This window comes from Miscanthus floridulus, chromosome 7 (genome assembly GCF_019320115.1).
Source record: "Miscanthus floridulus cultivar M001 chromosome 7, ASM1932011v1, whole genome shotgun sequence".
Lineage (NCBI taxonomy): Eukaryota > Viridiplantae > Streptophyta > Magnoliopsida > Poales > Poaceae > Miscanthus > Miscanthus floridulus.
This window is the reverse complement of record NC_089586.1, coordinates 126629686-126657589: the sequence shown is the minus strand read 5'-3', so window position 1 is coordinate 126657589 and position 27904 is coordinate 126629686. Positions and strand designations below refer to the sequence as shown.

Genomic DNA, 27904 nt, shown 5'->3' with positions numbered 1-27904 from the left:
ATATGGTGCTATAGTAACACATGTATTAATGATGGATTAATTAGGCTTAATAAATTGGTCCGCGGATTACTGACGATTCTGTAATTTATTTTTTATCAGCCATAATTTGTTTTTTTTTATTAGTATCTGAACACCTCATGCGACAACCACATGTGATATCCGATGTGACAACCTAAAACTTTACACCTCTGAATTTAAACAAGACCTAAAGTGTCGCATAAAGCATTGCCCATGATGTGATGCTGATGAGTCACCGCTGCTTAAATCAACTGTGACATTACATATGCCACAAATATTGAGGGAAAAAAGATAAAAGAGCATTTGTTCAAAGAGTATTCCCTTGTCCAAAAAAGAATGGAATTATAGAATAGTGTTCAATCAAACTTTTTTTGAGGAATGTTCAATCAAACTTGACTAGATTTGTTTAAAAAGGTATTCATATTTATCATACCAAATAACTATGATTTGCATGCCGGTTAAAGTGGTTATGTTTGGGCCAAATTTTTAGTGAATGATATTCACGTTTATAGCTCTAAATCATTTAGTATGAAAATACATTTTGTAATTGGTTAAACTTAAGATACTAAAAAACATGACACTGTGTTTAGAATTGTATTATTTTTGGATGGAGGGAGTATTTTTATAATTTACCTTTTTGTATTTTATAATTTACCTATTTGAAGTTTTAAATGTTTATGTTTTTTACAAACTTAGTTAAGCTTAAACCAGTTTGACCACGACCAAACATAAAATTGCATCCTTAATATGAGCAAACATATAATTGCCTCCTTTCTAGACCTGCCGTAGTAATATATCCTAGACATAGGATTAAGGTAATTTTGTCTTAATTATGTAGGATGTCAATTTACGTGTCCCTAGCAAATTTCTATAGAAGTATAGGAAATTTACATGTCCCTAACAACTAATTTTGTAACTACCTAATGTTAGTCCTTCTAATTGACATACAAGCATTGACAAGGACTAAACTTTAATCGTTGGATCCAAATACCCCCTAGCTTGTGCTCCGAAGCAACAGAACGGAGAGTGCTCCCAGCACAGCAGCAACTACGAACACAAGGTTGATATGTACCCTTATAGTTTGTTTTGTGATGAGTTGATTGTCAAGTGATCCATGACCTAGGTTCAGTTGCGACTAACCATGGCGTGAGTGTGTTGTGCAACATGTCTCTTGGCTTGCGTGTGCAGGTGTGGAGCTCGGAGGCGGTGATCGACGGCGAGGTGAAGGTCAAGTAGGGACGTGCTGTGCCGATAGACCGGGAGCGATGAAGGACAGACGTGAGGCTTGGACTAAGGGACCAGGAGACCGGGTGACCAACCATGGTGGCTGACATCTGTGGCAGAACCGCCCAAAATAACACGCTTCTGGAGGCGCTCGTCTTCCACTAGACACTAAAGCACTTCGAAAAGGGAGCTACATCGGACAGTTCGTCGAGCACCACCCCAAGGGAAGAACTCGAAACAATCCACGTTTTACATCCAGAATCCAATAATGAGTACGAGCTTACAATACTTAGTCTATTTCATACAATAAGAGTTCTTAGAAATTATTTTATTACTAATACCAGAGTTAGAGTACAATAATTAAACAGCGGAATGAAAATAAGCATCTAGCGAAACGATACAAGGATCCGTCTGATGTCCACCAGAAGAATCCTCCACACAGAGCTACTCCTCAAGCTGCACCTACAATAGGGGTAAAATGAACCTTGAGTACATAATGTACTCGCGAAGACTTACCGACTAGTGGGAATAGTTTTCCCGACTCCAAGAAATATGATAGGCAATATGGGTTTTAGTTTTCTTTTTGTTTGCGAAAAGCATTACTAATAGTCATCCTTACAGTCAAGTTTATTAGCAGTCATGATTACTTCATTAGCTAACCATTCTAGGTAAGCACATGTTCTACTTTCAATCAAGGGTTGAGCCATCTGAACTATTTTACCATATTTCATCTTGCAGTTCTTACTATGGTGCTAGACCATAGCCAAGTCGTATCCATCTCATGGAAACGACGATTCGTGAACCAATGTATCCCAGTTGGTACCCCGAAACACACGCCCTGTTTGTACCCCAGGCACAAAACAAGACCAACCCATTCCACTCCTGTCACGGGGTCTAGGTCCCAGTCCAAACTTGGACTCTAAGCCCCCACACTTGAGACCCGGTCTTAGTATGGTGCTTAAACCTCCACCTTTCCCCGCCTCCAATCAATCTGGTCCGAAAGAGCCAAACCCACGACAAGAGAGTAATGAGCCTTCCCGCTCCCATAAGCAAGTATGTGCTCAGGATAATAAGTCTGTGACCTGATTACCACCCACGTCAACGGGCGGTCCTTAATCGACACGAATAGGGAAAACAGTGTAACCAAGCTAAGCCCCGTTGACTGTGGGACACAACCTGTTGCACCCACAATACCCATACCAAATTCCTGCCTTGTATCCATTTTTCCTTTCATTATTTTATCATGAGAGTAATTATAATAATCACCTATTGTGAGTAACTGGCAGGTCACCCACGTTACCGAAAACTCTAAGCATAATAGCTACTCGAACATGTACTAGTAGGAACTCATAGGATAGTTATATCTATGCATGTGGTTTCATAAAATTCCGGTAACTGTAAATGCACATCACATATATATATATTAGTGATTATAAAAAATAAGGTTATGCACTAGGGGCTTGCCTGGTGTAGGCACGTGTATCAGCTGAGTCAGTTAGTGGGTGGCTCTAGGGACTCCTCCTGCATGAGAATCTCTCTTCTCGTACTCCTCGACGATCTCCTCAGAACTCGTGATCACCGAGTGGTCATGATCCTCCGCTAACCGTTCTCTATATGCATGCGATGATGATGCAACACTTAGCCATTTATGCAACAGCTCTTAAAATAAGAATACATATACTAAGCTACTAAGCTAGCTCTAATGACTAAGATACTAAGCGAACTATCATCTTTACCAAGCAAAGTGTGGGTTCAACTAACAAACACCTAGCTTTACAAATGAAGTATATATCTTTCTTTCTACTAAATGATTTAATGTATATTTGAAACAAAGAGCATTTCAACTCTCCTAATGTTATTCTATTCTAAAGCTACAAAAATTACAACGAGCACATAATAATACCATGAAGCTACTATTAAATTTTAGGACTAAAGCTATCACCAATTACCAAAAAGTTTTCTATAATAATTAACTTAATAATATTGAGCACTCTCAAATAATTTAATAGCTCCTGGTATACAACATGTACATATATGAACTAAATACACTAACACATAGAGCATAATTTTAGAAACCTAATAAAATTTGTTTTATAATTTTCGGACACCTACAATCGATTTTATATGATTTACCAAAGCTCAGCTCAAAATTAAATTAAAAAAACTATTTCTAATTCCTTATGAAAAAGAAAAACGAATTCTCCCACGCGGGTCCACGGACACAGCGCGCGCAGCGGCCCATGGTGTGGCCACAGTCTAGCCGGTGGGCCCACGTGGAGACGCCCCGCCACGGAATCCCGCCACGCGTTGGCGATTTTTGCAAAAGAGACCTCGAACTCCTCCAATTTTACAATTAAGTACTAACACTATTTTCTCCTCTCTCAGAACCTCTCACTTAACCCCCTAGCTTTTCTAGAATTCCCCTGCGCGCACCCCCGGCAAATCAATGCACGGCGGCGCCGCCAAGCGGCGGCACTAGGCGCCTACGCCGGCCACCTGGGACCTGCGCGGGCCCACCTAACGGGTCGATCCCATCTCTGACCCGAGCGGCTAGCTAAGCGACGGCGAGGGTGGCGGGACACAATGAGCGAGCTTACAGCAATGCGCCACCTGTCCGCGATGGAGGGCAGCACAGCTTGTCCGATGATCTAGAGCACCTAAGAACTTAACTGGCTAGTGAGGGAGCATCAATAGACTACCGTGCACCTAAGCCGAGGTGACGGTGCGGTGGAGGATGGCGGAGGAGGGCTGGTGACGTGCGGCCAAGCCATGCGGCGGTGCAACGCGGTGACACGGTCCGTCAGCGTCCGATGGGGAGGCGGTAGCGGTTCCTGCTGACAGTACGCAAGGATGGAGATGGAGGCTAGCCGAAGCTAGTGGGTGCATGTGAATTGGCTCGGACGCGGCCTTATCGGCACGCGGCGACGGGGAAAACTCAAAATTGGACCTTGGTCCGTACGCGCATCAAGGTTAGGGGTGGGGTCGGGGCAGTGGGAGGAATGATGGTGAAGTAGTGGATGCGATGAATTGAATGGAGGTGATCGTTCGTAGGGTAAATTTGATGGCGTGGCTCGACGGCTGTAGCAGATTGAGAAAGAGAGAAAGAGAGAGATGGGGCATGGTAGGACGGGCTCGACTCATCCTCGCCTTGATGGGATGAGGGTCAATGTGATCATGGAGGCCCATGCACAGGCGCTAGCAGATAGGCGCGCGTGTTCACGACGGCGTGGCCCCGCGCCGTAGTGCCATTAATGACAAGGCGAACGGTGAGCCTGACCATGGAGTGCACGGCAGAGGTGGCATCGCCTGGGCTGGCAGCGGCGTAGAGATGCAGAGTGAGTCATGGGACATGACGACGAGGCGACGGCACCGGCAGCACCGCCTAGCTGTGCAAGCAGCAGCGCGGCTCCGTGCGCTAGGAGCCAGACGGTGGCCAGACCAAGGCCAGGCCAGAGCTTTGTGGCCGACGATGTGTAACACCCTCGGTGTTACCGCTTAAAACAACTTGCTAAACTATGTCCATAAGCATCATGTTATGTTTTTGATGCATATGATAAGAGTGTAGATCAATTTTCCGTAACTCAAAACATCAACAAAACTACTAAATGAAAGTTGATTCAATAGTCATGTTATATCACTTAGGGTTTAAACCAATTTTTATTAGCAAAAATACTATAGAACATGTATGTCACACTAAATAAAGTTGGAAGTACGAACTTGGTATATGACAATGCAAATTTAACCTGTGGAAAATGAGAGAATTCCTTATTTGACACTGGAAAAATGAGTCGGTTCCTTTCTTTGACCCTGAAATTTTCTTCGTTCCTTATTTGAACACTCACTTGAACTTTCATCCCTAATATGACACCACGGTCAAATCCGTTAGCTAACGGGTGTTAAGTGGCTGTTAAAAAGACCTTTTTGCCCCTAGGCGCTGGGCGCATGCAGAGGCAAACGGACGCTAGGATGCCGCGTATTTGACCACTGGGCTGCTCACGCTGCATGCTGGCGTCCACGCCTCTGCATGTGCTGCATGCATGCCCAGCACCCAGGGGAAAAAAGGTCTTTTAACAGCCACTTAACACCATTAGCTAATGGATTTGACTGCGGTGTCATATTAGGGATGAAAGTTTAAGTGAGTGTCAAATAAGTAACGAAGAAAATTTCAGGGCCCAGAAAGGAACGACTCATTTTTCCAGTGTGAAATAGGAATTCTCTCTTGGAAAATAGATGTTGTTAACTAGTGTTTTGGGAGCTCTAAAATCAAACTTGACATTAAGATAAGCTCTTTCGTTAAGTCGGCAAACACTTGAACTATTGTTAAAATACCATTTTTGACGAATTATATGGAGCAAAATAGTTAAATAGTGCTTAAATATTTTGCTCCTATGGGTTAGTATAAGGTATAGACTATTGTATGAAGTATTTGTGGTTGAAATTAACAAGGTTTAGATCTACTAAAAAAATTGTGACAAAAGAGTTAATGGTTACTTAGCCTTAGTTGAAATCCTTAACGTTCTTAAGTATGGAAAAGTAGTAAGACAATGCTATTTTGATATTTAATTTCTAACAAAAAATGTTTAAAACACTAGTTGCATGTTTTGGTATTGTTGATTGCAACAAAGTGAGTGCTTGAGCATGGCATAGGTCGCCATTGTGTTGGATGCCACGTTGTCCGCTCTAAAAATGCCCTATCTTCACTAGAATGCATTGCTGAACCCTGATTCGGTGCTCAGTTCGTGAACCGGCGTTCAGCGTGATGAACACATGTTGGCACCTCCCTATCTCCCGCTCTGGTCGCTCTCTAGATGTGTGGTTTGCTTCATTAGCAATGTGTTAGTATCGACTTTGGGTTCATGGAGTTGGTTGAGTCTTCATCGAGTTGGTAAGTAGTTTTTTGCACGCTTTAATAAGCGTGCGTGTCATCGTTTCGTTCGTTGGCCCTGTGGGCTAGTCGCCTCGCGCGCATGCGTAGTTGGCGTTGGGCTCAGCCCCGGGTGGTCATGGCCCTTCCTACAAGCCCAGTGCTGCCTGCGGGACGATGGCGTGACGCGCCTCTCACCTCGCCTGCCCTCTTGCTGGCCAGGCTGCGCCGAGCCACTGTGTCGCGCGTAGCGCCGCGACGAGGCTACGACTGCCGTCGCTCGGTCATCGTGGCATTTTCCCCCGCCCTCCGATTCACCTCGACCACTGTAGTGCATGCCCTCCGCCTCTCAACCCACGTACCACGCCCTCATCTCGACGCCGGTGTGTGGCCGCACGTAGGCGCTAACTGATGCGTCACTCGCTCGTGTGGTCATATCTTCACTGCCGCCGTCCGTGCCCTGCCAAGACCAAGTCATCCCATCCCGGCACCCCATGACATGATCCATTTGTGTCGCACCATGCAGACGCTCTTGCTCATTTAACATGGCCTCGGCCGAGGTTGGTCGGGCCTGGAAGCCGCTGTCCCATTGCCTTGCCACCTAAGGAGCTGCGCCGCTTCGCAAGCTTAAACGCACGGTCCATGATATCCCATCTCAATTCAGTGCCCCAACGGCTAGGATTGGAAGCTAGCTGGCAAACCGACCCGCACCAAAGTGCAAACGAGCCTTGTAGTCGGCTAATTTAGCGTTTTGCACGCCACCGACCATGGGCGCCGCCGAATTAGTAGGTTGGGAGGTAAGGCATGTAGGAGTGGTAGTAGTTCGATTGCTCGTAAACCTGCACTCGCCTTGACTCCCTCTATCTGGTGCTCGCACTATTTTGGCTAGAAAACTCATCGGCAACATGGTGACGCACGTGGTGTCCATCGCAAAGCGTCGCCGCCCCGCTCGGTCGCCCGTGGCTAGATCGTTGCAGTGCTCCCCTGCTTCAACTGTCAGTAGGGTGTACACCACGGTGAGCTATGGATGCTTCATCACCGTCTCTACCTAGCCATGAGGGCGTAGGCTCGTCGGAACAGTCACGCCGCCACCGTGGATAGCCGCTCACCATTGTATCTCACGATAGCGCATCTCCGAGTCCCTAACCGCCACCCATCCTTGCGCGTTTAGCTGTAGATAGTTGTCGGCCCTTTACTTCTGTTGTAGCGAGCCTAGTTGGCCCGGCGTAACCGTCGTTGCCACCGGTGTGCCGCGCCGCTGCACGCGGGCACGCTAAGGGACCGCCCTGTTGCAAAGGCAACACATTTCAGGGTCTTTCTTGCAAAGTGGGAGTCTGTAGTAATAGTGTTTCGTTGCTCCGCGTGATTATCCAAAAACCCGAGCCCTTTTCTGCAAAATGGCCTACGCGCGCGGGCGCACCGGCTTTGGGTCGTACTGGGCCACCGCGACGCGCGTGCAGCCACGCCGCGCTGGGCTGTCGGGCCTAAAGGGTCGTTGCTGGCCCTTTCCCTTTTCATAATGTATTTTCTAATTTAGTTTCTAAGGTAAACTTGTAAATTCAAGATAAATTTGTGTAGATGTCCAAAAATTGTGAAACCAATTTCGTTAGGTTTCTAAAATCATGATCTATCTGTTAGTATATTTTGTTCACATAGTTTTATAATATTTTCAGGGATTATCTAATAAATTTGAAATGCTTAAAATTATAAGATACAAACTTGTAAGAATTGTTGTGATAAATTGGATGATAGTGTTGGCTCTGAAATTTTCATAGTAAATTTCTAACATTATTAGGTGCTCACTGTAATTTTTGTAGCTCCGTAATAATTAGGTTGCTATGGTAGCTAAATGAGCCCTAGTTTAAAAATATATATTTAATCAATTAAATGCCAATGCACCTTGGGATTTTAGAACTAAAATATTTTTCTAGAGACAAAGCCTTACTTGACGGCGTGGATACATAGACCAGCATGTTAGTCATTAAAGCTAGTTCGTTGGCTTGTGGAGCGTAATCATATATTTAAGAGTGTAGTTACCGTTGATTAATTATGTCTCTGCATTGCATCCACGTATACCATAATAGGAACAACGCTGGATCATTGAGATGACCGAAGTAGCGGAAAGATGGTGCCTTGATGATCGTGTCACCATGATGGAATGCTAACTTTTGGTTATATCTTATCCAGGTAAGCCTCGGTGCATAACTCCTATTATTTTGTACTTTATTCTATGCTTGAGCATTAAGTTTTAAGGAGTTGAATGAAAACCACTTGTATATATATATATATATATATATATATATATATATATATATATATATATATATATATATATATATATATATATATATATATCCTTATCCAATGAGTCCTACTAGATGCTGGGATCGTATAGATTGCTATGCTATAGGACTCTGGTAGAAGTCGAGTGATTGCCTGTCACTCGAAAGAGATAGGAAATATATTATTGTTACTATTATCATGTTACTATCACATGGAATATGTGTGCATAATAATTGGAGACCGGGAGGGACCATACTTTGGATTTGGATTTGGACTTGGTTAGGTACTGAGCAAGGCTCTGGTTGCGTTTGTCCCGCCTGTGTTGATTGAGGACCGTCTGTTGCATTGGATTCTAGTCAGGTCACAGACTTATTATCTTTAGCACATACTTGCTTATAGGGACGGGAAGGCTCGTTGCTCTCTTGTCGTGGGTTCGGGCTCTTTCTAGACCGACTGATTCGAGGCAGGGATGGTGGAGGTCTAAGCATCACAGAGTCCGGGACTCAGGTGTAGGGGCTTGGAGTCCAAGTTTAGATGGAGACCTGGACTCCTTGATAGGAGAGTGGTGGGTTGGTCTTGCATGGGCCTAGGGTACAAGTGGGGCGTGTGTTTCGTGGTACCCAGCTGGGATATATTGGTTCACGAATCATCGTGTGATACGGTACGATTTGGCTATGATCTAGCACCATAGTAAGAACTAGAATATAAAAGATGATAAAATAGTTCTGATTGCTTACCACCTGTTTGAAAGTAGCATAGGTGCTTACATAGAATGGTTAGTTAATGAACTAATGATGACTGCTAGTAAAATTGAATATAAGGATGCATGCTTAGTCATGCTTCCTGTAGATGCATTAACCCACAAACCAGATAGTCTTACATATCATTGGAGTCTTTTCTTTCCTCCTGACGGGTAAGCCTTGCGGAGTACAATTGAGTACTCAGGGTTTGTTCTACCCTATTGCAGGTGACAGGAACAGGTGGAGCTGACCCTTGTGTGTGAAAACCTCCTGGTGGACTCAGCGAGAATTTTCTTAACGTTGCGGACATAGAGTTTATTTGAAACTTCCACCCAGAATGTTTTACAATGGAAAAACTTATAACTTGTTATGATGTATATAACGGATCATCATATTAACGTTTGACTTGTCATTAAATAATTTTATTTTCGCTGAAACTCTGATAACATGGTTATATTCTGCTATTATAAACAATAAATATTATACTCTCATGTTGCAAGAAAAGTGATGTAAGAAATGGCTAAAATATTGTAAGCTTTATTCTCCATTTATGATCCTGTTGAAATATGTGGATTTTGGATTCTTCCATGGGGTGAGCTCGACAGAACTGTTTAAATTAGCTCACTCTTGGGGTGTTTAGTGTCTAATGGAAGACAAACACCTCCGGAAGTGAGTTATTTTAGGCGGTTCTGCCACACAGCGGCAATGCGCGTGGGACAGCCAGCATGGCGATGCCGAACGTCCGAGCGTGGTGACCGCGCCCACATGGCCAACTAGCCCAAAACCATGTCGTGCACGAATTTTAAAGCGCCTATTAAAATTAAACGGTTGCTTCTAGACCTTAACCATGTTCACCATACTCAAGATGGCATATGAGACTTCCAAATCGAGCTATAACACTACAATATCCCTTACCCAATCTCTCAAAATAATTTGCTAAACATAGCAATGTCTAGCTGTTGACAAACTTGAAAATTTTTCTAAGTTTTGAGCTGAATTTGATTTCAATTTGCAATTTCTGAGTTAGTGAAAATATTAGCTAGTAATATCATTTTTTGATAGCAAGTATTTCACTGTCATCTACAAAGTTTATACTTCAAACTTTATTTAAGTATCACACACATGTTCTATAGTATTTTTCTTAATAAAAATTAGTTTTAAACCCTACTTGATATACCTAAACTATTGAATCAACTTTCGTTTAACATTTTATTGATCATTTTAATTTATAAGAAATTTATCTACACATTCTATTACATGCATTAACACATAAACATGATGCTCATGACATATTTTAGTAATTGATTTAGGGTGTAACATCGAGGGTGGTTACAACATCTGGGACATCGATAAGCATAAGTTTACATGGGAGTGACCGTGTTGACCGAGTCAAGACGACGGACGTGCGAGTCGAGCGGAGCTTAGGAGGTCTTAGAGTCCGGCCGGTTGAGGACGGCGGTGACACGTGTCGAGTGGCGGGGGATGCGTATGGAATACACTACTCACGGACGGTTTGATGGTTTGGGCCTCAAAATCATCGGTGATCGGTTTCATGGGTTCAGGCCTCAAAACCCAGGCGAAGGTTCCGAGGAGGAACGGACGGCATGTGGCGGCATCGAGGAGTTCGCGTCGAGGCGAAGCTATCTCATGAAGGGTGCGGTAGCCGTCGGATGAAGATTATCTCGGGTTGGGCCATATTGTCCTCGGGTTAAGTGGTTCGACTAAAAAATATCTAAGGGCAAAACTGGAATTGTGTAATAGCCCTATTAAATAGGATGAGGGAGCTCCTATCTCTCTTACCTCTTTCATTTTACATCATCCTTCTCTAGGTTTTCCCCTCCCCTTAGGTTTTCTTGTGAGAGAGGTCCACAAATTGGAGAATTTGTGTAAGAACCAAAGATTGCAGCGGGAATGGAGGCCCTAACCTCCTCGTGTCCTCCGGAATTCGATTTGTGAGTTGTTCTTGTGAATCGCGTTTGTGCTCTTCGTGTTCTTCCTTTCCCCCTTCTCTTGTGTGGTTCGATTCGTCGTTTTGAGACCGTTTTGATTCGTTCCTTTTGCACTGAGATGAACTAGGACATGAGTTGAGCCATTCCACTGAGGGATTTCATCTAATTCCTCATGAGTTCATAGATCAGGACGAATCAAGCTCTAGGGTTGGAAAACCGGTGTTTTTCGTGTTCATCCAATTTTCCATTGATTGGCTTCAAATTGGACGATGATCTCCTAGAGGTAGCTCATCTATTGCCTTGTGACCATATGGTTCAAATTTGGTGGCAATTGATTTTGATTTGGCTGCAAATCGGGATTTTCCTTGCTCCTGGTGTTTTTCGGGGTGACTCTCTTAGTGCTGATTTCACGACTCACGAACAGTCCGCCCCTAACCCCCGGACAGTCCATCGTTACTGTTCATATCACGAGCAGAAGGTCTTCTTTTGGTCATGTTTTGCTGCTCTGAACGTCGGACAGTCCAGCCCTACCCGCGACAGTCCGGGTCTGCTGCTGAAGCGTGTCCAGAACTATTTCAGCAAGTTCGTTTTCTGGTCTTTGACTTGCGGACAGTCTGGGGTTCAACCTCAGACAGTCCGCCGTTCTTCTTTCTACCCAAGTCAGAATTATTTCTCATTGTTCAGTTTTCAGGAGTTGAACGCCGGACAGTCCGGCCCTCAACCCCGGACAGTCCGGGACATGATCCGTGGACAGTCCGGGATCCCTACGGCAGACAATCCAGGCCTGTACAGATTATGTTGTTCTCTCTCGTTCTTTCGAGCACTTGTTTCCATCGGTTCTCGGTTGATCCGTTGTACGTCTTGGTCATCGCCAAAGGTTGCCAGCCACCCGTTGGCTTATGATCGTACCGTTCTCTCTTGCCTTTGCTCTTGGGTTGTGATTTTGAGACAGCGGCTTAAAGTTTCGAAAGAAATTTGAGGCTCCCTTTCACCCTCTGATCATCGTTTCCGGTCCTTCAAGCACAGTATAATCCTGATCAGTACCATCCAAATGCTATGCAACGCATGTCGTGTCAAGAACAGATATCAACAGAGCGCCAGTAGCTTTTGCTACGTGGATGTAAGATCACGTTCAAGGACAGTGGCAACTGGCAAGCCAGTAGCTCCTCTCGATCGTCAACAGCCTGCAGCCCTGCAGCTGCGCCTGCGCAAGGTGAACACAAGAGGCGACGGCTCCATTGAAGCGGCTTTGCAATTGCACCCCCCGCGCTGAGTTAGCTCGCGGCCATTTACTCCCCCAGCTTCTCCCTTATCGCCTACCTGGATCGCGGTATAAAAATAGGGCCCCTTATAGTTGGCCATTTGGCCCGGGCACTACGGGCCGGCCTAAGCACGACACGAATCAGCACGGCCCAGGAACGGCCCGGCCCGACGGCCTTCGTGCCGGTGCTTGGCACGGCCCGGCCTTAGTGCCGTGTCTGGGCCGCCATTCTGGCCCGTAGTGCCGGCCCAGGCACGGCACGCTATATGGGCCGGCCCGGCAGCGGCACGGCTCGGCCGCAGGTGGCCGTTGGATCCCCGGCGTCGCTTCTATCCGACCGTTGGATCCAGCCGTTGGAATCGGGGGTATAAAACCGCAGCGCTCTCGCCTCGCTCTCAGTCTCCGTTGCCCTAATTCATTTGCTCTCAATCTCACTCTCTGTCTCTCTCGCCTCGCTCTCGGCTCTCCTCTCTCGGCTCTCCCCCGCAGCGCCGTCTCGCCCGCTCCTCTCTCGCCTCGCTCTCCTCTCTCGGCGAGTCGGCGTCGCCGCGTCGACGACTTGCTCTCGCCTCCGACTTCCTCTCTTCTTCTCGCTCTCCGGTGGCCTCTGGAGCCATCGTTGGCCGGCACTGGCACAATCCCTAACCCTAACCCTTGATCTCGCTTCGTTCTCGCCGGATCCGTCGTCGACCTCGCCGGATCCATCGGTTTCCTCTCTGGATCCGTCGGTTTCCTCGCCGGATCCGTCCCTCGTCGTCTGTGCTCGCTGGATCCGTGCCTCGTCGACCTCGCCGACGACTCTGGTGCTTCGGCTTTGAAGGTAAGTCCATAACCCTAACCCTAACCCTCAATCTGTACTAACCCTTGCTCTGTTTTGTCTGAAGCCATCGAGGGACCAGGGCGCCGACGAGTGGCGATGGCTGGATCCGACGACGAGACGCTTGAGTTCTCTGCTGTGTTTGTGTGATTATGTGACTTTGAGTCTTTGATAAGTTCTCTGAACATGTAACTTTGTGTGACTTAGAGTCTTTGATAAGTTCTTTGGTTCTGATCAGTTTGTGATTCTGACCAGTTTGTGATTCTGAACATTCAGACTTTGTGATTCTGATCAGTTTGAAGTGTTGATCACTTATAGGGCCAGTGCCGGCATGGGCACTGCTGGGCCGCCGTGCCTAGTGACACGGCACGGCACGGCTAAGACCTGATAGTGCCGTGCCTGTGCCGGCATATCGGCATGGCGGCACTAACAGGCACGGCACGGTTAGTCTACCGTGCCGCGTAGTGCCGTGCCTGGCCGTGTCCGTGCTAGTGCCGTGCCGTGCCGTGCGGCCCGTTTGGCCAACTATAGGGCCCCTTCCATCCAAAACCATTGCTGCACAAACTGGTATAGATCGAGCGATGGCTTTTGCCACCAACCACCATATCACCCCAGCTTCTTCAGCTTCTCACGCATCGACCACTGTACTCTCCAGTTCCAGTCCATGGTGGCTGGTTGTCGTGATGATCAGCTCGTTTCTTTCGGCGGTGGCGAGATGGCGCCACAAGAAGAGCGCTACCATGGCTGCTCATCGGATCCACGGCGAAATCTTTAGCTAGGTTAACTGCGGGCTATCCTGATTGAGCTTTTTCTATTCTTTCTCCCTTCTTTCTATTTTTTTCCCTCCTTTTGTCCTCGCACTGATCGAGCGATCTCCTTTCACCGCTCAACAGTATATGAAGTCTATCTTTCCTGATGAATCCTATCTTGTTTTCTTGACCTTGCAAGGCCTTGGTCCACGGATCTCGCGCCATTTTCTCTGCCACGCTCCTCTGCAGACCATTCTTCTTGCTCCCACTGTTTCCCGCTTAGCCGCTCCTCTCTTGTCCCCTCTATCCCTCCTGAGCTATCTCGCTTGTAAATGGTTGTCTCTCTTATGTACTATGTATGTATATTAATTAGCTAAGCAAAGTACCACAGTCATATGCAGGAGACTAAAGCATCTGTGCCCTGCATTTGTAGTTCTTCTGTAAACACTGTGGCCTGCCTTTTGTGTTCATGAAGCAGTGCTAGTTTTCTTGCTAGTAGTATCACTTGTCATGTTACTCTCTGTTTCAGCTACACATGGCGACTTGGCGAGGGATCGCAAGCGTATTTTCAGATAGCTTTATATATATGAAGCTCAGACTAGTACTAGTAGTATGCTAGCTTTACCAAGCATTTTTTTCCAGGTATAAATTCAGTTAGCTTCAACTGCAATGGCCAGTAAACCATACACTGCTCTTGTATGGAGATCATGCAGAACTAAATTTATTCCTCATACATAAACCATGCAAATACAATACGGTGCTGCTTTGATTTCATCCGATCCTAGTCCTACGGCTTCCTAGGCACCCACGACAAGTCGCCAGCAGGGTCTTCCGGCGACGCCGCCGGGGCCTGCTCGGTTATGTAGGGCAAGTCCAGTCCCCCGTGGTGCCCGGGATGTGGAGGCGGCGGCGACGCGTAGATTATCGGGCCGTGCCAATTCCAATCAATCTTGTGGCGCGCCTCCGACACCGTTGACGACAGCAGCAGCGGCAGCAGCAGGAGCAGTAGCGCCGCCGTGGTGTTCTTGAGCCCGGCCGACGCCATTGTTGTGCTAGCTAGCCTGATCGAGTTTCGTCTATGTTTTGCGACGCCGTGCTGGTGGGCGGGACGGCTATATACAGCGTGAACTCCCTAGTAGCTGCCTGGATGTGGTGTGATTATTTTGGAAGACAGTGCTTAACTTTAGCATGGATCGATGTGAGTCGCCTAAATTAGGTGGTCATTTAGTTTTTGCACTTAGAGAGATGCTAATATTGTCTTGTAGCAGGACGGTCCATTTTGGAGCGAATTTAGTGCGCTTATATACTTTAGAGGACGATCCATTTTGGAGCGAATTTAGTACGCTTCTAGCATACTTCGGACTACTAGAAATCTTCGGATTACTGGAGCACCAACAGCCTCTAGGCACTGTGGAAAAAATCATCTTTAGATGGCTCATTAGTTTAGTGTCCTTCGTTTTCATTTGTTACCTGTATACGGTCCTACTCCTGATGGATATATATATATACATATGAAAGTGTGCTAGAATAGCTCAGCCCAGTTGTCAGTATAACACGGTTGAAGCCTGAAGCCTTGATTTTTCTGCACCTAATATGCTACTACTCTTACTCTTGCTTCTAAGGGGGTGTTTGGTTCTTTAGTCGCTCATAAAATTTATGTCACATCGAATATTTAGATACTAACAAAAAGTATTAAATATAGACTAATTACAAAACCAATTACATAGACGAAGACTAATTTCCGAGACGAAATTTTTAAGCCTAATTAATCTGTCATTAGCATATGTTTACTGTAACACCACGTTGTCAAATCATGAACTAATTAGATTTAAAAGATTCGTCTCGCAAATTAGTCATAAGTTATACAATTATTTTTATAATTAGTCTATATTTAATACTTCATGTGACCAGAATTTTAGGAGTTCCTGGAACCAAACAGCCCCTAAGCTACGATACCACGGAATTCTCCGAGGTGGCACAGGTTATCGTTGCACTCCATGAGTAGTCAATCAGTGCAGGAAACCATTCCATTTTCCAACTTAAATCCCTGAAATAGAACTGTTTTGGGCCCAATATACGCAAAATTTGATCCATCCGTGAGTCATCGTCACCCCACAGGGATACACTGATACACATCCATTCTCAGTTTTCCTACAACAACCTACACGAATGCCCACAGGCCACAGCGGAAAAGCTAAACGAAAAATGAAACACAAATGTTACACAGCTATGACAACCATCACACAAGAGTCGACTGCCCTCCCTACCGGTGGGCTGCTTACTCTTCTTCGTTACCCTCTTCCTTGGTAAGCTTGATCATGTCGTCAATCCTCAGGATTGTAATGGCAGCCTCCGTGGCAAACTGCAGCAGGATGGAAAAAGATGATGGGATAGAACTCGGACATCACAAATACCATGACGAGAAAGAAACAAGAGGACAAACCTGAATAATCTTTACTTTGCTCATCGATGGCTCTATCACGCCATACTCAAGGTTGTTGCGAATGATACCTTTAGAGAGGTCCAGACCCATACTGCACAGCAAGGAAGTAAACTTAATGGCAATCCCAGCACAGGTAGCAGAAGTAAATCACACCTAGAACCATTTAGGGCTTGTTCGGTTAGTCCCAAAACCAAAGGGCTCGGTTTGGGGATTAACTGAACAAGGCTAGGAAAACGAATTATACAAGGTTTCTAAAATTCATCTAGGTGTAGTTGCACTGGCAGAAAATTTAGCATGATGCCAGTAATTATAAAACGAAGTTCAATGTAAGGATCTTTAGGGAGCTTAGCACAGCGCAAGACCGTGAGATGATATTGTTTAGCCACACAATATTGTGCCAGTACATTCTTTTCCTAACTGCAGGCTAAATAGTACATAATAGCAAACATAGAAAACTTTCCAAGGAAACAGAACCAAATATGCATCCACAGAACTTTAGAAATGAAGGACAAGAATCAAGGGCTCTATTAATCAAATAACTGAAGACAATGTTATGCCATTAGTTCATTACCTTGAATAATGTTGCTTATCGGCCTTTGTCTGAGCAGTATGATGATATGCCCTAAGCTTTGCTACAAGCTCAGTTGCATCTTTTGCAGCATTAACAGATAGTACCTGTCGGTGCAAGGTCAGGTCATTAATATGCTATGTTGATTGGTGAAAAAAGTATAGTATTAGAAAAATAGAACAGATAAAAACCTTTGGTATGATTAACAAAGATTCAGCAAATTCAGCAATTGCCAGTTGTTCCCGAGAACCCAGGGTCGTTGCAAGGTTCTCCAGGTAAACTGACAACGCAGCTTCAACTGCACCACCACCAGCAACAACCTACATAGCCAATACAAAACATGTTGAGACACTAGAAACATCAATGATACTAACAATTAGAATTTGTCCACTCATAAATAAAATCAAATTGCATTTTGAACTGTAAGGTTCTTCCAGGCATGAAAAATCTTCAATGCACAAGCCACAGAAGAACAGTGAAAGTTTTCACTAAGCATTGACTTATTCAGCTGGTAAAGAATGGAAGCAAAAGGATTACCATATTTGATTCCAGGGTTCTCTTCACAATGCACAGGGCATCATGCAAGGACCGGTCAATCTCATCAAGCATGAAGTCATTTGCGCCTCTAAGTATTATAGAGACCTGCACAATAGAAAATCAAGCACTATGCAATTACCTTCAAATTAAATTCGTTCCTCTTATAGCAAACTTGCTTAAAATTGGTATCGAAAAAGTACAAACCGCGCTGCTATTCTTTGTGCCTTTCACCAGAATAACATCATCATCAGCAATTCTTTCCTCCACAACTTCATCAGCATGTCCAAGGAATGATGAATCAAATGTTTCTTCACCCTCCATGTCTGCAAATGTACTCACCTGAAAGGTTCAATTGTTAAGCCACCAAAAATCCTAATAATGCAGTCAAACAGCATGATGATTAACACTTAGTTAAACACATCTTCTGTGTTACTTCTAGAGAACCTCAAGAATAAAGTTCAACCAGTATTTTTTTTTTTTCCAAATTTTGTCATGTAAGCATGACAAGAACCTTTATTTCGAAATTCAAAGAAAAAAATCTATTCGCGTCGGAAATGAGAGATATTTTGTTTCTCCATACAGAATTAGTTTCTTCTGATTCTGACGTAACAATTTCTATGAAACATCAGAAACCCCGTTTACCCCTATTTATACGATTTAAGTATACATAAAGGCACAAAGCAAATTATTTACTTTAACTTAAACTACACTTTTGACCTTAGAATGCTAACAGGTCTCATTTTCGATTTTGAATTTTAATTTTAATTAATAAATAAAAGGAATCAGTTACCATAGTTGCACCAGTGGCTTTGGCAACATGGCGCAAATCTTCCTTGCGCACACGCCTTACTGCAATCACTCCAGCCTCAACAAAGTACTGAAATATATTCCATGACACAATAACAAAGTCATTTAGTGACAGTCATCAGGATGAGATGTCTGTACAAATATTAGCATGGAAAGATCAAAAGTTCCCAATAGATGTTAAAATGACATCATCAGAATCAATTTAAATCATGGAAGAGAAGCTTCATTTTGAGATCTCGAAAGTCACATGAACCACAGGAGACAGGTAGACAAAAATATGTTAGTGCAAGCTCTGGCATGTTTTACAAGAATCAGTTAAATGAAACATACTACAGACAACCAAAATTACTAGTAAGAAAGCTAAATGTGCCATTCTGTTGAAAAGTCAACCAGAGCAACTAAAATGCTTTGGTGCTAGACAACTATAATAGGAAATACAACAGAATCACTTTCTGCCTGAATAATGAAAAAACATACCTTCAAGGACATATCATCAATTCCCTTGGTGGTCAACACAACATTAGCTCCAGCCTTGAGAATTTTCTCAATTCGCTCCTTCATTATGTCAGATTCTCTGACAAAAAGAGCAAGTAATAGGGATTACAATTTGAGAACTCAAAACAGAATAAATCAATGAACTTAGAGCCAAAAAATTAAAAGATGGAGAGATCTGGCTGAACAAATTAGATACAAGTAACATGCAAGAAGATATAAAGACTGTATTTACAGTGCTGATTCTACCAGAAATAGGCAAACAAATTCTAAAGTATCGGAACACAGATTGCAAATACCTCTGACGAATCTTCTCAAGTTCCCTTGGATCAGTTACGAGAACTTGGACACCAAGTTGCATTTTTGTCTTCTGAAGGTTAAAATCAAGACAAGCAATTCTAGCAGGAGTTACTCTCGTAGGCATTCCTTGAGCTGCGCGGCCTGTGTTTAGTGCATAGCCATTTAGCAGGTAACTATCCTTGGCGCTTTTACCATGAGCTTTCAAAATATTGATGCTCTGCAGATCAGGTAAAACAATAGTTACAAGCTAAATTTATGGAGAAGTTCGATGATAAGAATAGTTAACACAAAAATCAAGGAGATTAAAGAGAACGATAATCCAAGTTTTAGAAGTTGTTGCCCATGTACTGAGCAGCCCATCATCAAAGACATTGATCTATAGTCATTAGCGCAGCAATGACCACCTAGGGGTCCAAAGGCATTAAAGACAGGTGTTAGGTGGCTGTAGTAGGCAGGGGTAGAGCCAGGACAAGGTGCTTTTTACTAGGAGTTGATGTGCTTCAGCCTAGTTAGCTAGCTGGATTTGAGGGGGAGGAGGGGGAGGGCCTTGGCAGTACCTGCCCTGGCTCCTGATGGATAAGTCTGGCTGGTCTATTGTGGGGCTGTTGGAGGCTGTTGCACAAGGACGGCATCTAGTCTTTGTGGGGCTGTTGGCTGTTAGCATCTAGGACAGTGGCTGTTAGCATCTAGGACAGCATCTTAGAGGACATCACCTTAGCATCTTAGACTAGCATCTTAGCATCTTAGACTAGCATCTTGGCATATGCTTGGCTGGCTAGCAGCCTATAAATATGTAACCCCAACCCCTCAGGTTGGCATGGCATTTGTGTGAGCTTGTGTGAGAAATAGACAAGAAAATTGCCCCAACTCCTAGTGTCATCCTCTCTCGATGAGAGTAAGAATTCTCCTACTACCAAGAGTGAGAATTCAGCGACTAACAAGTGGTATCACAGCCGTAGTATCCTGTAGCCTGAGCATCTCCTGCTCATCCCCTTGCCCAGCCTCGCAACAGCCCCAGCTGAGAGTAGCAGCAGCTCCGGCCGCTCCTGTTCACTCCTCTCCCAGCTCGTCTGAAGCAGCCCTCTCCCCACGCAGCAGCCCCCCGGTAGCGCGTCATGTCCGCAGGGCAGTCTCAGCGCTCGGTCGCCTCGAGCACGCGGCGTCGGCAGGAGGCCGAACTTGCCGCAACAGAGGAACGCGAGCGAGCGGCGGCAGAGACCGCGGCGGCAGCAAGGGCGTCGAGGTTGGCAGCGGCGGAGCTGGCAGCAGCCAGAGCGGAGGCGGAAGCGGCGGCGGCGGCGAATGCAGCGCGTGCGGCGGCAGCGGAGGTCGAGGCTCTGCGCGGCAGCATCGGCAGCTCCATTTCCGCTGACGACACCGCCGACGCGGACCTCGAGCTGCTAGAGAGGGAGGCAGCGCGAGCGCGGGCGGCGCAGTGGGCAGCCGCGCACGCCCACGAGCGTGGCGGCAGCCCAGACAGGCGCGGACACGCTGGCGGCGCTCCTGGAGGAGGCGCGCACGGCGGTGGCGCCCCTGGGGCAGCCGCGCACGCGCACGAGCGCGGCGGCAGCCCAGACAGGCGCAGACGCGCCGGCGGCTTTCCTGGAGGAGGCGCGCACGGCGGCGACGTTCCTGGAGGAGGCGCGCACGGCGGCGGCGCTCCTGGAGGAGGCGCGCACGACAACGGTGGCGGACGGGTCGATGGAGAACACGGCTTTCACAGGCAGCGTGGCTCTCTGTCCCCAGATCGGTACCGACGGGTCGATGGAGAGCGCGGCCTTCACAGGCAGCGTGGCTCTCTCTCCCCGGATCGGTACCGTGGTTACCACGGGCTCCAGGCTGTTGTCAGGGACGTCGGTCCCGGCGGTGGGTGGCCCACCCTCACCAAGACCAACTACGTCGAGTGGGCTGCGGTGATGAGGGTAAAGCTCCAGGTGCGGCACATGTGGGAGGCAGTCCGGTACGGCGACGTCGACTACGACCTAGATCGACGGGCGCTGGATGCTCTCATCGCTGCAGTCCCGCCCGAGATGCAGTTCTCGCTTACCAGCAAGCGGACTGCCAAGGAGGCTTGGGACGCCATCGCTGCGGCACGCATCGGCAGCGACCGCGCCCGCAAGTCCACACTGCAGGCACTTCGCAAGGAGTGGGAGAACCTGGCCTTCAAGCCAGGTGAGGACGTTGATGACTTTGCTCTCCGTCTCAACACTCTGTTGCAGAAGATGGTGCAATTTGGCGACGACACCTACGGCGAGGAGAGAGCTGTCGAAAAGCTCTTCCGCTGCGTCCCCAAGAAGTACAAGCAGATGGCTCGCTCGATCGAGTCGCTGCTGGATCTCTCCACGATGTCGATCGAGGAGGCGATAGGTCGCCTCAAGGTCGTCGACAGTGATGAGCCACAGTCCCTCTCGGGGCCCATCACCACTGGCGGGAAGCTCCTTCTCACTCGGGAGCAGTGGCTTGCCAGCCAGGGTGACCGGAGGAAGGGGGAGCCTTCTTCCGCGACAGGCGGCCGCAAGCGTGGCAAGCCGCGCAAGGCGCGCAGAGACGCCCAGGCCGGGGCGCGAGGACGTGCCGAGGGTAATGCCCGCGGAGGCGCCCAGGGCGGCGCCGTCGGCAGGCACAAGCCGGCACGAGACGACACCTGCCGCAACTGCGGCCAGCTTGGCCATTGGGCCAAGGACTGTCGACAGCCACGACACGGCCAGGTCCACGTCGCACAGGCGGAGGAGGAGGAGCCGGCTCTGTTCATGGCACATGCCAGCATCGAGCTACCTCCAGCGACACCGGCCGCAGCGGCTCTCCTCCACCTCGACGAGCCAAAAGCACACGCCCTCCTCGGCGACAGCTCCGGCAACGACAAGACTGACGGGTGGTGCCTCAACACCGGCGCCACCCATCACATGACCAGTCGACGGGAGTTCTTCACCGAACTTGACTCTAGCGTCCGAGGCTCCGTCAAGTTTGGGGATGCCTCCGGCGTGGAGATCAAGGGCGTCGGCTCCGTCATCTTCACCACCTTGTCTGGTGAGCACAGGCTGCTCACCGGAGTCTACTACATCCCCGCGTTGAGGAACTCCATCATCAGCTTGGGACAGCTGGATGAGAACGGTTCGCGCGTGGTGGTTGAGGACGGAGTCATGAGGATTTGGGATCGTCGTCGTCGCCTTCTTGCCAAGGTATCCAGAAGCGCAAATCGACTCTACGTCCTTAACGTGCAGGTGGCACAACCCCTCTGTCTCGCTGCTCGTCGGGACGACGAGGCGTGGCACTGGCACGAGCGTTTCGGGCACCTTCACTTTGAGGCCCTGAAGCGGCTCAGTGCCACGGAGATGGTGCGAGGCCTGCCGTGCCTCGACCATGTGGAGCAGCTCTGCGACGTCTGCGTGTTGACGAAGCAGAGGCGACTCCCCTTTCCCCAGCGGGCGAGCTTTCGAGCCAAGGAGAGGCTCGAGCTTGTGCACGGGGACTTGTGTGGCCCGGTGACACCGGCCACACCGGGAGGACGACGCTACTTCCTGCTGCTCGTCGACGACCTCTCCCGCTACTTGTGGGTGATGGTCCTCGGCAGCAAGAGAGAGGCTGCGGATGCCATTAGGCGCGCGCAGGCTGCTGCGGAGGCGGAGTGCGGCCGCAAGCTGCGCGTGCTGCGCACCGACAACGGCGGCGAATTCACGGCGGCTGAATTCGCGTCGTACTGCGCTGACGAGGGCATTCAGCGCCACTACTCCGCGCCGTACAGCCCGCAGCAGAACAGCATCGTCGAGCGGCGCAACCAGACGGTTGTGGGGATGGCTCGGGCCCTCCTCAAGCAGAGGGGGATGCCGGCTATCTTCTGGGGAGAGGCGGTGGTGACGGCCGTCTACATCCTCAACCGCTCGCCTACCAAGGCGCTCGATGGCAGGACGCCGTACGAGGCTTGGCATGGGCGCAAGCCGGCGGTCTCCCACTTGCGGGTCTTCGGCTGCCTCGCATTCGCCAAGGAGCTTGGCCACATCAGCAAGCTCAACGACAGGAGCACTCCGGGAGTGTTCATCGGCTACGCGGAGGGCTCGAAGGCCTACCGCATCCTCGACCCGAAGACACAGCGTGTGCGCACGGCGCGCGACGTTGTGTTCGACGAAGGGCGATGATGGGCGTGGGACAAGGCAGTGGACGACGGCTCGGCTCCGACGTACGACGACTTCACTGTCGAGTACGTCCACTTCGAGGGAGCTGGAGGAGTAGGCAGTTCTTCTTCGGCGAGCGCGTCTACCCCAGTCTCCGAGCCTCCACCGACCCCGGCACTTGCTACTCCGACAGCACCACGCTCTCCAGCCAGGACCTCGGCTGCGATGAGCTCTTCGCCGGCTCCACCACAGCCGGCAACGCCACGCACTCCAGCACCGACAGGCACCACTCCGGGCACGTCTACACCACCAGCTCGTGTCGAGCACGGCCCGGTTGAGCTCGCTACTCCGCTCTCTAACGACGAGGAGCGCGTCGACGCGTACCACGACGGCGAGCCGTTGCGGTACCGTACGGTGGAGAACCTTCTCGGCGACCAGCCGGTGCCGGGACCGGTGCCTCACGACCTGGAGGCGCAGTTGCACCTTGCGTGTGACGACGGCGAGCCTCGGTCGTTTGCAGAGGCCGAGAGACACGCGGCATGGCGCGCCGCGATGCAGTTGGAGATGGATGCGGTTGAGAAGAACCGCACCTGGGAGCTTGCTGACCTTCCTCGTGGTCACCGCGTGATCACCCTTAAGTGGGTGTACAAGTTGAAGAGGGATGAAGCCGGCGCCATCGTCAAGCACAAGGCTCGCTTGGTGGCACGAGGTTTCGTGCAGCAGGAGGGGGTCGACTTCGACGACGCCTTTGCTCCCGTGGCACGGATGGAGTCCGTGCGACTCCTCCTTGCGCTAGCTGCCCAGGAGGGCTGGCGTGTTCATCACATGGATGTCAAGTCGGCGTTCCTTAACGGCGACTTGAAGGAGGAGGTCTACGTGCACCAGCCACCGGGATTTGCGATCCCCGGCAAGGAGGGCAAGGTGCTCCGCCTGCGCAAGGCCCTCTATGGCTTGCGGCAAGCACCGAGGGCGTGGAATGCCAAGCTGGATTCCACGCTAAAGGGGATAGGCTTCGAGCAAAGCCCGCACGAAGCGGCCATCTACCGACGGGGCAATGGAGGTAATGCCCTGCTGGTGGGTGTCTACGTCGACGACTTGGTGATCACCGGCACCAAGGATGCGGAGGTGGCGGCATTCAAGGAAGAGATGAAGGCCACCTTCCAGATGAGTGACCTGGGGCCTCTCTCCTTCTACCTGGGAATCGAGGTGCACCAGGATGACTCCGGGATCACGCTTCGACAGACCGCCTACGCCAAGCGCGTCGTTGAGCTAGCTGGGCTCACCGACTGCAACCCAGCTCTCACTCCGATGGAGGAGAGGCTGAAGCTGAGCCGCGACAGCACGACGGAGGAGGTGGACGCTACACAGTACCGGCGCCTTGTGGGGAGCCTTCGCTACCTCGCCCACACACGGCCGGACTTGGCATTCTCCGTCGGCTACGTTAGTCGGTTCATGCAGCGACCGACGACGGAGCACCAGCAGGCTGTGAAGAGGATCATCCGCTACGTTGCGGGGACTCTCGACCACGGCCTCTACTACCCGAGGTGCCCTGGGGTGGCACACTTCGTCGGGTACAGCGACAGCGACCACGCCGGCGACATCGACACCAGCAAGAGCACGAGCGGGATCCTCTTCTTCCTCGGCAAGTGCCTCGTTAGCTGGCAGTCGGTCAAGCAGCAGGTGGTGGCCCTGTCCAGCTGCGAGGCCGAGTACATAGCGGCCTCCACCACTTCGACTCAGGCGCTCTGGCTCGCTCGATTGCTTGGTGATCTCCTCGGCAGAGACACTAGAGCGGTGGAGCTCAGGGTGGACAGCAAGTCCGCTCTGGCCCTGGCAAAGAACCCCGTTTTCCATGAACGGAGTAAGCACATCCGGGTGAGGTACCACTTCATCTGAGGCTGTTTGGAGGACGGGAGTATCAAGGCAAGCTACATCAACACCAAGGACCAGCTTGCGGACCTGCTCACCAAGCCCCTTGGGAGGATCAAGTTCCTTGAGCTCTGCTCGAGGACCGGGATGGTTCAACTTTCCCACAAGACGACGCACAAGACTTAGGGGGAGAATGATGGATAAGTCTGGCTGGTCTATTGTGGGGTTGTTGGAGGCTGTTGCACAAGGACAGCATCTAGTCTTTGTGGGGCTGTTGGCTGTTAGCATCTAGGACAGTGGCTGTTAGCATCTAGGACAGCATCTTAGAGGACAGCACCTTAGCATCTTAGACTAGCATCTTAGCATCTTAGACTAGCATCTTAGACTAGCATCTTGGCATATGCTTGGCTGGCTAGCAGCCTATAAATATGTAACCCCAACCCCTCAGGTTGGCATGGCATTTGTGTGAGCTTGTGTGAGAAATAGACAAGAAAATTGCCCCAACTCCTACTGTCATCCTCTCTCGATGAGAGTAAGAATTCTCCTATATTGAATATTATTGCAGAACATATTGTCCAAACAGTAACATGGGCAGCAAGGACCACTACAAAGTAGTAAGCATCAGGGAATGAATGGTTCAAAAGGAGTTCACAGAGATGCCTTATTAACACAAAGCAAATCCTTATGATTGAATAGATTTAGTGGAGCTGTGCTAGAACCAAATGTGTTTTGACTGACCTTGATTGGATATTTCACTTCTCCCTTGGCATTTGTAGTCTTCACAGCTTGAACAGCCTCAACAACCTATACAAACTCAATGTCAGGACAAGCTTACATCAAATTGTTCAAAGCATGAAAGCAATGCTAACTGAAAGATAGTTGAAACCCCAACAGTTAGCTCCTGGGTTAAACAAACTGTCAGTCAGAAAACACAAAAGAGCATAATTAACGATCTCTGTTCTCTAGAAAACAATAAAACACAAATCAGAGCACAAGTAAAGACATGTATTTGGTAAAAACGTTAAATAAATATGATTAAAACAAACCTACAACGAACATCAAGTTCCAAAGGGCTTTACGGTTAGTATTCACACCGATTCATTTAGACCAAAAGCAATACCATGTGTATATATGAAACAACAGAGCTAAACGTACCATCTAAAGAATCACCTAGTTCTAAGTAACCTAAAGTCAAAATTTCCATAGAACTTACCAGAGTTGCAAAGAAATCACTGTCACTATTAATCAACTTCGAAGACATGCTAGTTTTTGCAGAGTTGATAAGGGAGTCTTTTCCAAGTTTGTCGACCTGAAAGTGTAGATGGATATTCAAATCAGTATGACGATAACCATAGAATGGGGAAGCATTCTTCCAGTATTTACTCAAAATACAACATTCCCTTACCTTGACTGCCAACTTTTCCTCAACATATTTGCAGGCTTCACGCATAGCAAGCTGGTGGAATATGAAGGAAAAGCATGCCACAAAGGTGAGCTACAGTCATCTTGCCACTGAAATGACCAGTTAAAATTCAAATACTACTACAGCTACAACGAGACTTGCTAACGCACCCTGTAGCCACTGATTATAGAGGTTGGATGGATCTTATTCTTCACAAGATCATTGCCTCTCTGACAATAAGAAACAAAACTGTGTTAGTGCATGTGCATCTGAAAACTGGTAGGGTAATTCACAATAGTGAGAAAAGTGAAACATTAATTACCTTGAGCAACTCTGCCGCTATGATGACAACAGAAGTTGTTCCATCTCCTACCTCACGGTCTTGGAGCTCAGCCAACTCAACAAGAACCTAGAAATCGAGCAAAATATAAATAAACCACAAAGAAGCAATCAAAATTCTTCAGATTTTGGTGGCAGGAATCACCTTGGCAGCTGGATGCTCAACTTCCAACATCTTAAGTATGGTTGCTCCATCATTAGTGATTGTAACATCACCAATATCATCCACTAGCATCTGTAAGCAGAATGCGCTGAATTAGTTTTTGTTTCTCCTGATTAGAGTACAGTGCATACATCAAAGACTCATGCTCTTATGTATTGGTGATTTTCCTCGTTTGTTAGAAACTTTTTATAAAAAAAAATTGTGATGACATAGTGCCTTCTATGAATTAATCATCCAATGTGTGGCAAGATAAAACCCAGCTATACGTATTCTAATCCACACCATCTTCAGCACAATATAAGCTAAACTTAGAGGAGATAAGTACCATTCTAGTATTCTACTAATACAGATCATGAGACCATGCAGCGGTTTATATATACAAATATAAAGTTCGGATCACCAAAGGCTGCGGACGAGATATCTATAGATCAGAGTGGAAGGTACACATACCTTGTCGAGACCAACGGGGCCGAGCGAGGATTTGACGATGTTGGCCACCGCCCCGCACGCCATCACTGCGATCAAACAAGCCAAACCAATAATTAAACCAGCGCTCGGCCAGATGGCTGCTCGGGCCACTAGATCTCAAAAACCCCGCACGCCGCGGCGGAATCTGGTGGCAAGGAAGGGGTGGCGGCGGTTACCGTTCTGCGTGCGGACGTCCTGGCCGGACTGGCGCTCGCCGAGGATGTCGAGAGTTTGCGCTGTGATCGCCATGGCTGCGGCGGCGAGGTGGGAGGGGGGCCCTGGAGCGTGGAGGCAAGCGCGAGAGGGTTCGAGGCGAAGGAGCTCGCACGCTCAAATGAGGTTTTGTGCGGCGTTGCGGGCAGCCATGGATGGGGTTAGGGTTCAATGAGGCGACGGGCTTGCAGTAAGGATGAAACCGAGTGCAGCCCATCAAGATAGAAAAAAAAGGCCCATGACTACATCACTCGGCCCAACTCCCCTCGCAGGGCAAGGCTCGGCTGCT

The 27904-nt window shown here is 48.3% G+C and overlaps 1 protein-coding gene across 1 annotated transcript; it reads right to left on the bottom strand.

Moving 5' to 3' along the window:
* Positions 1-15918: 15918 nt before the first annotated feature.
* LOC136464673 (T-complex protein 1 subunit alpha) lies at positions 15919-27783 on the bottom strand. Its single transcript, XM_066463637.1, has 17 exons — positions 27579-27783; positions 27385-27449; positions 26917-27006; positions 26755-26841; positions 26603-26662; positions 26436-26486; positions 26244-26339; positions 25769-25834; positions 19052-19269; positions 18738-18834; positions 18244-18330; positions 17658-17792; positions 17454-17558; positions 17108-17236; positions 16920-17023; positions 16349-16439; positions 15919-16267 (listed from the first exon to the last, which is right to left on the bottom strand). The coding sequence occupies exons 1-17, from the start codon at positions 27649-27651 to the stop codon at positions 16184-16186; spliced, it is 1638 nt and encodes a 545-aa protein (XP_066319734.1). The 5' UTR covers positions 27652-27783; the 3' UTR covers positions 15919-16183.
* Between the last annotated feature and the right edge of the window lie 121 nt (positions 27784-27904).

Bases quoted from the DNA above. Each gene is read 5' to 3' on its own strand.
- LOC136464673 (XM_066463637.1), bottom strand. From the start codon at position 27,651: ATGGCGATCACAGCGCAAACTCTCGACATCCTCGGCGAGCGCCAGTCC. The intron at 19,270-25,768 runs GTCAGTCAAAAC...CCTGATCTGCAG, and splicing joins AAGTGAAATATCCAATCAAG to AGCATCAATATTTTGAAAGC. The intron at 17,559-17,657 runs GTTTGTACTTTT...TCTATTGTGCAG, and splicing joins GCACAAAGAATAGCAGCGCG to GTCTCTATAATACTTAGAGG.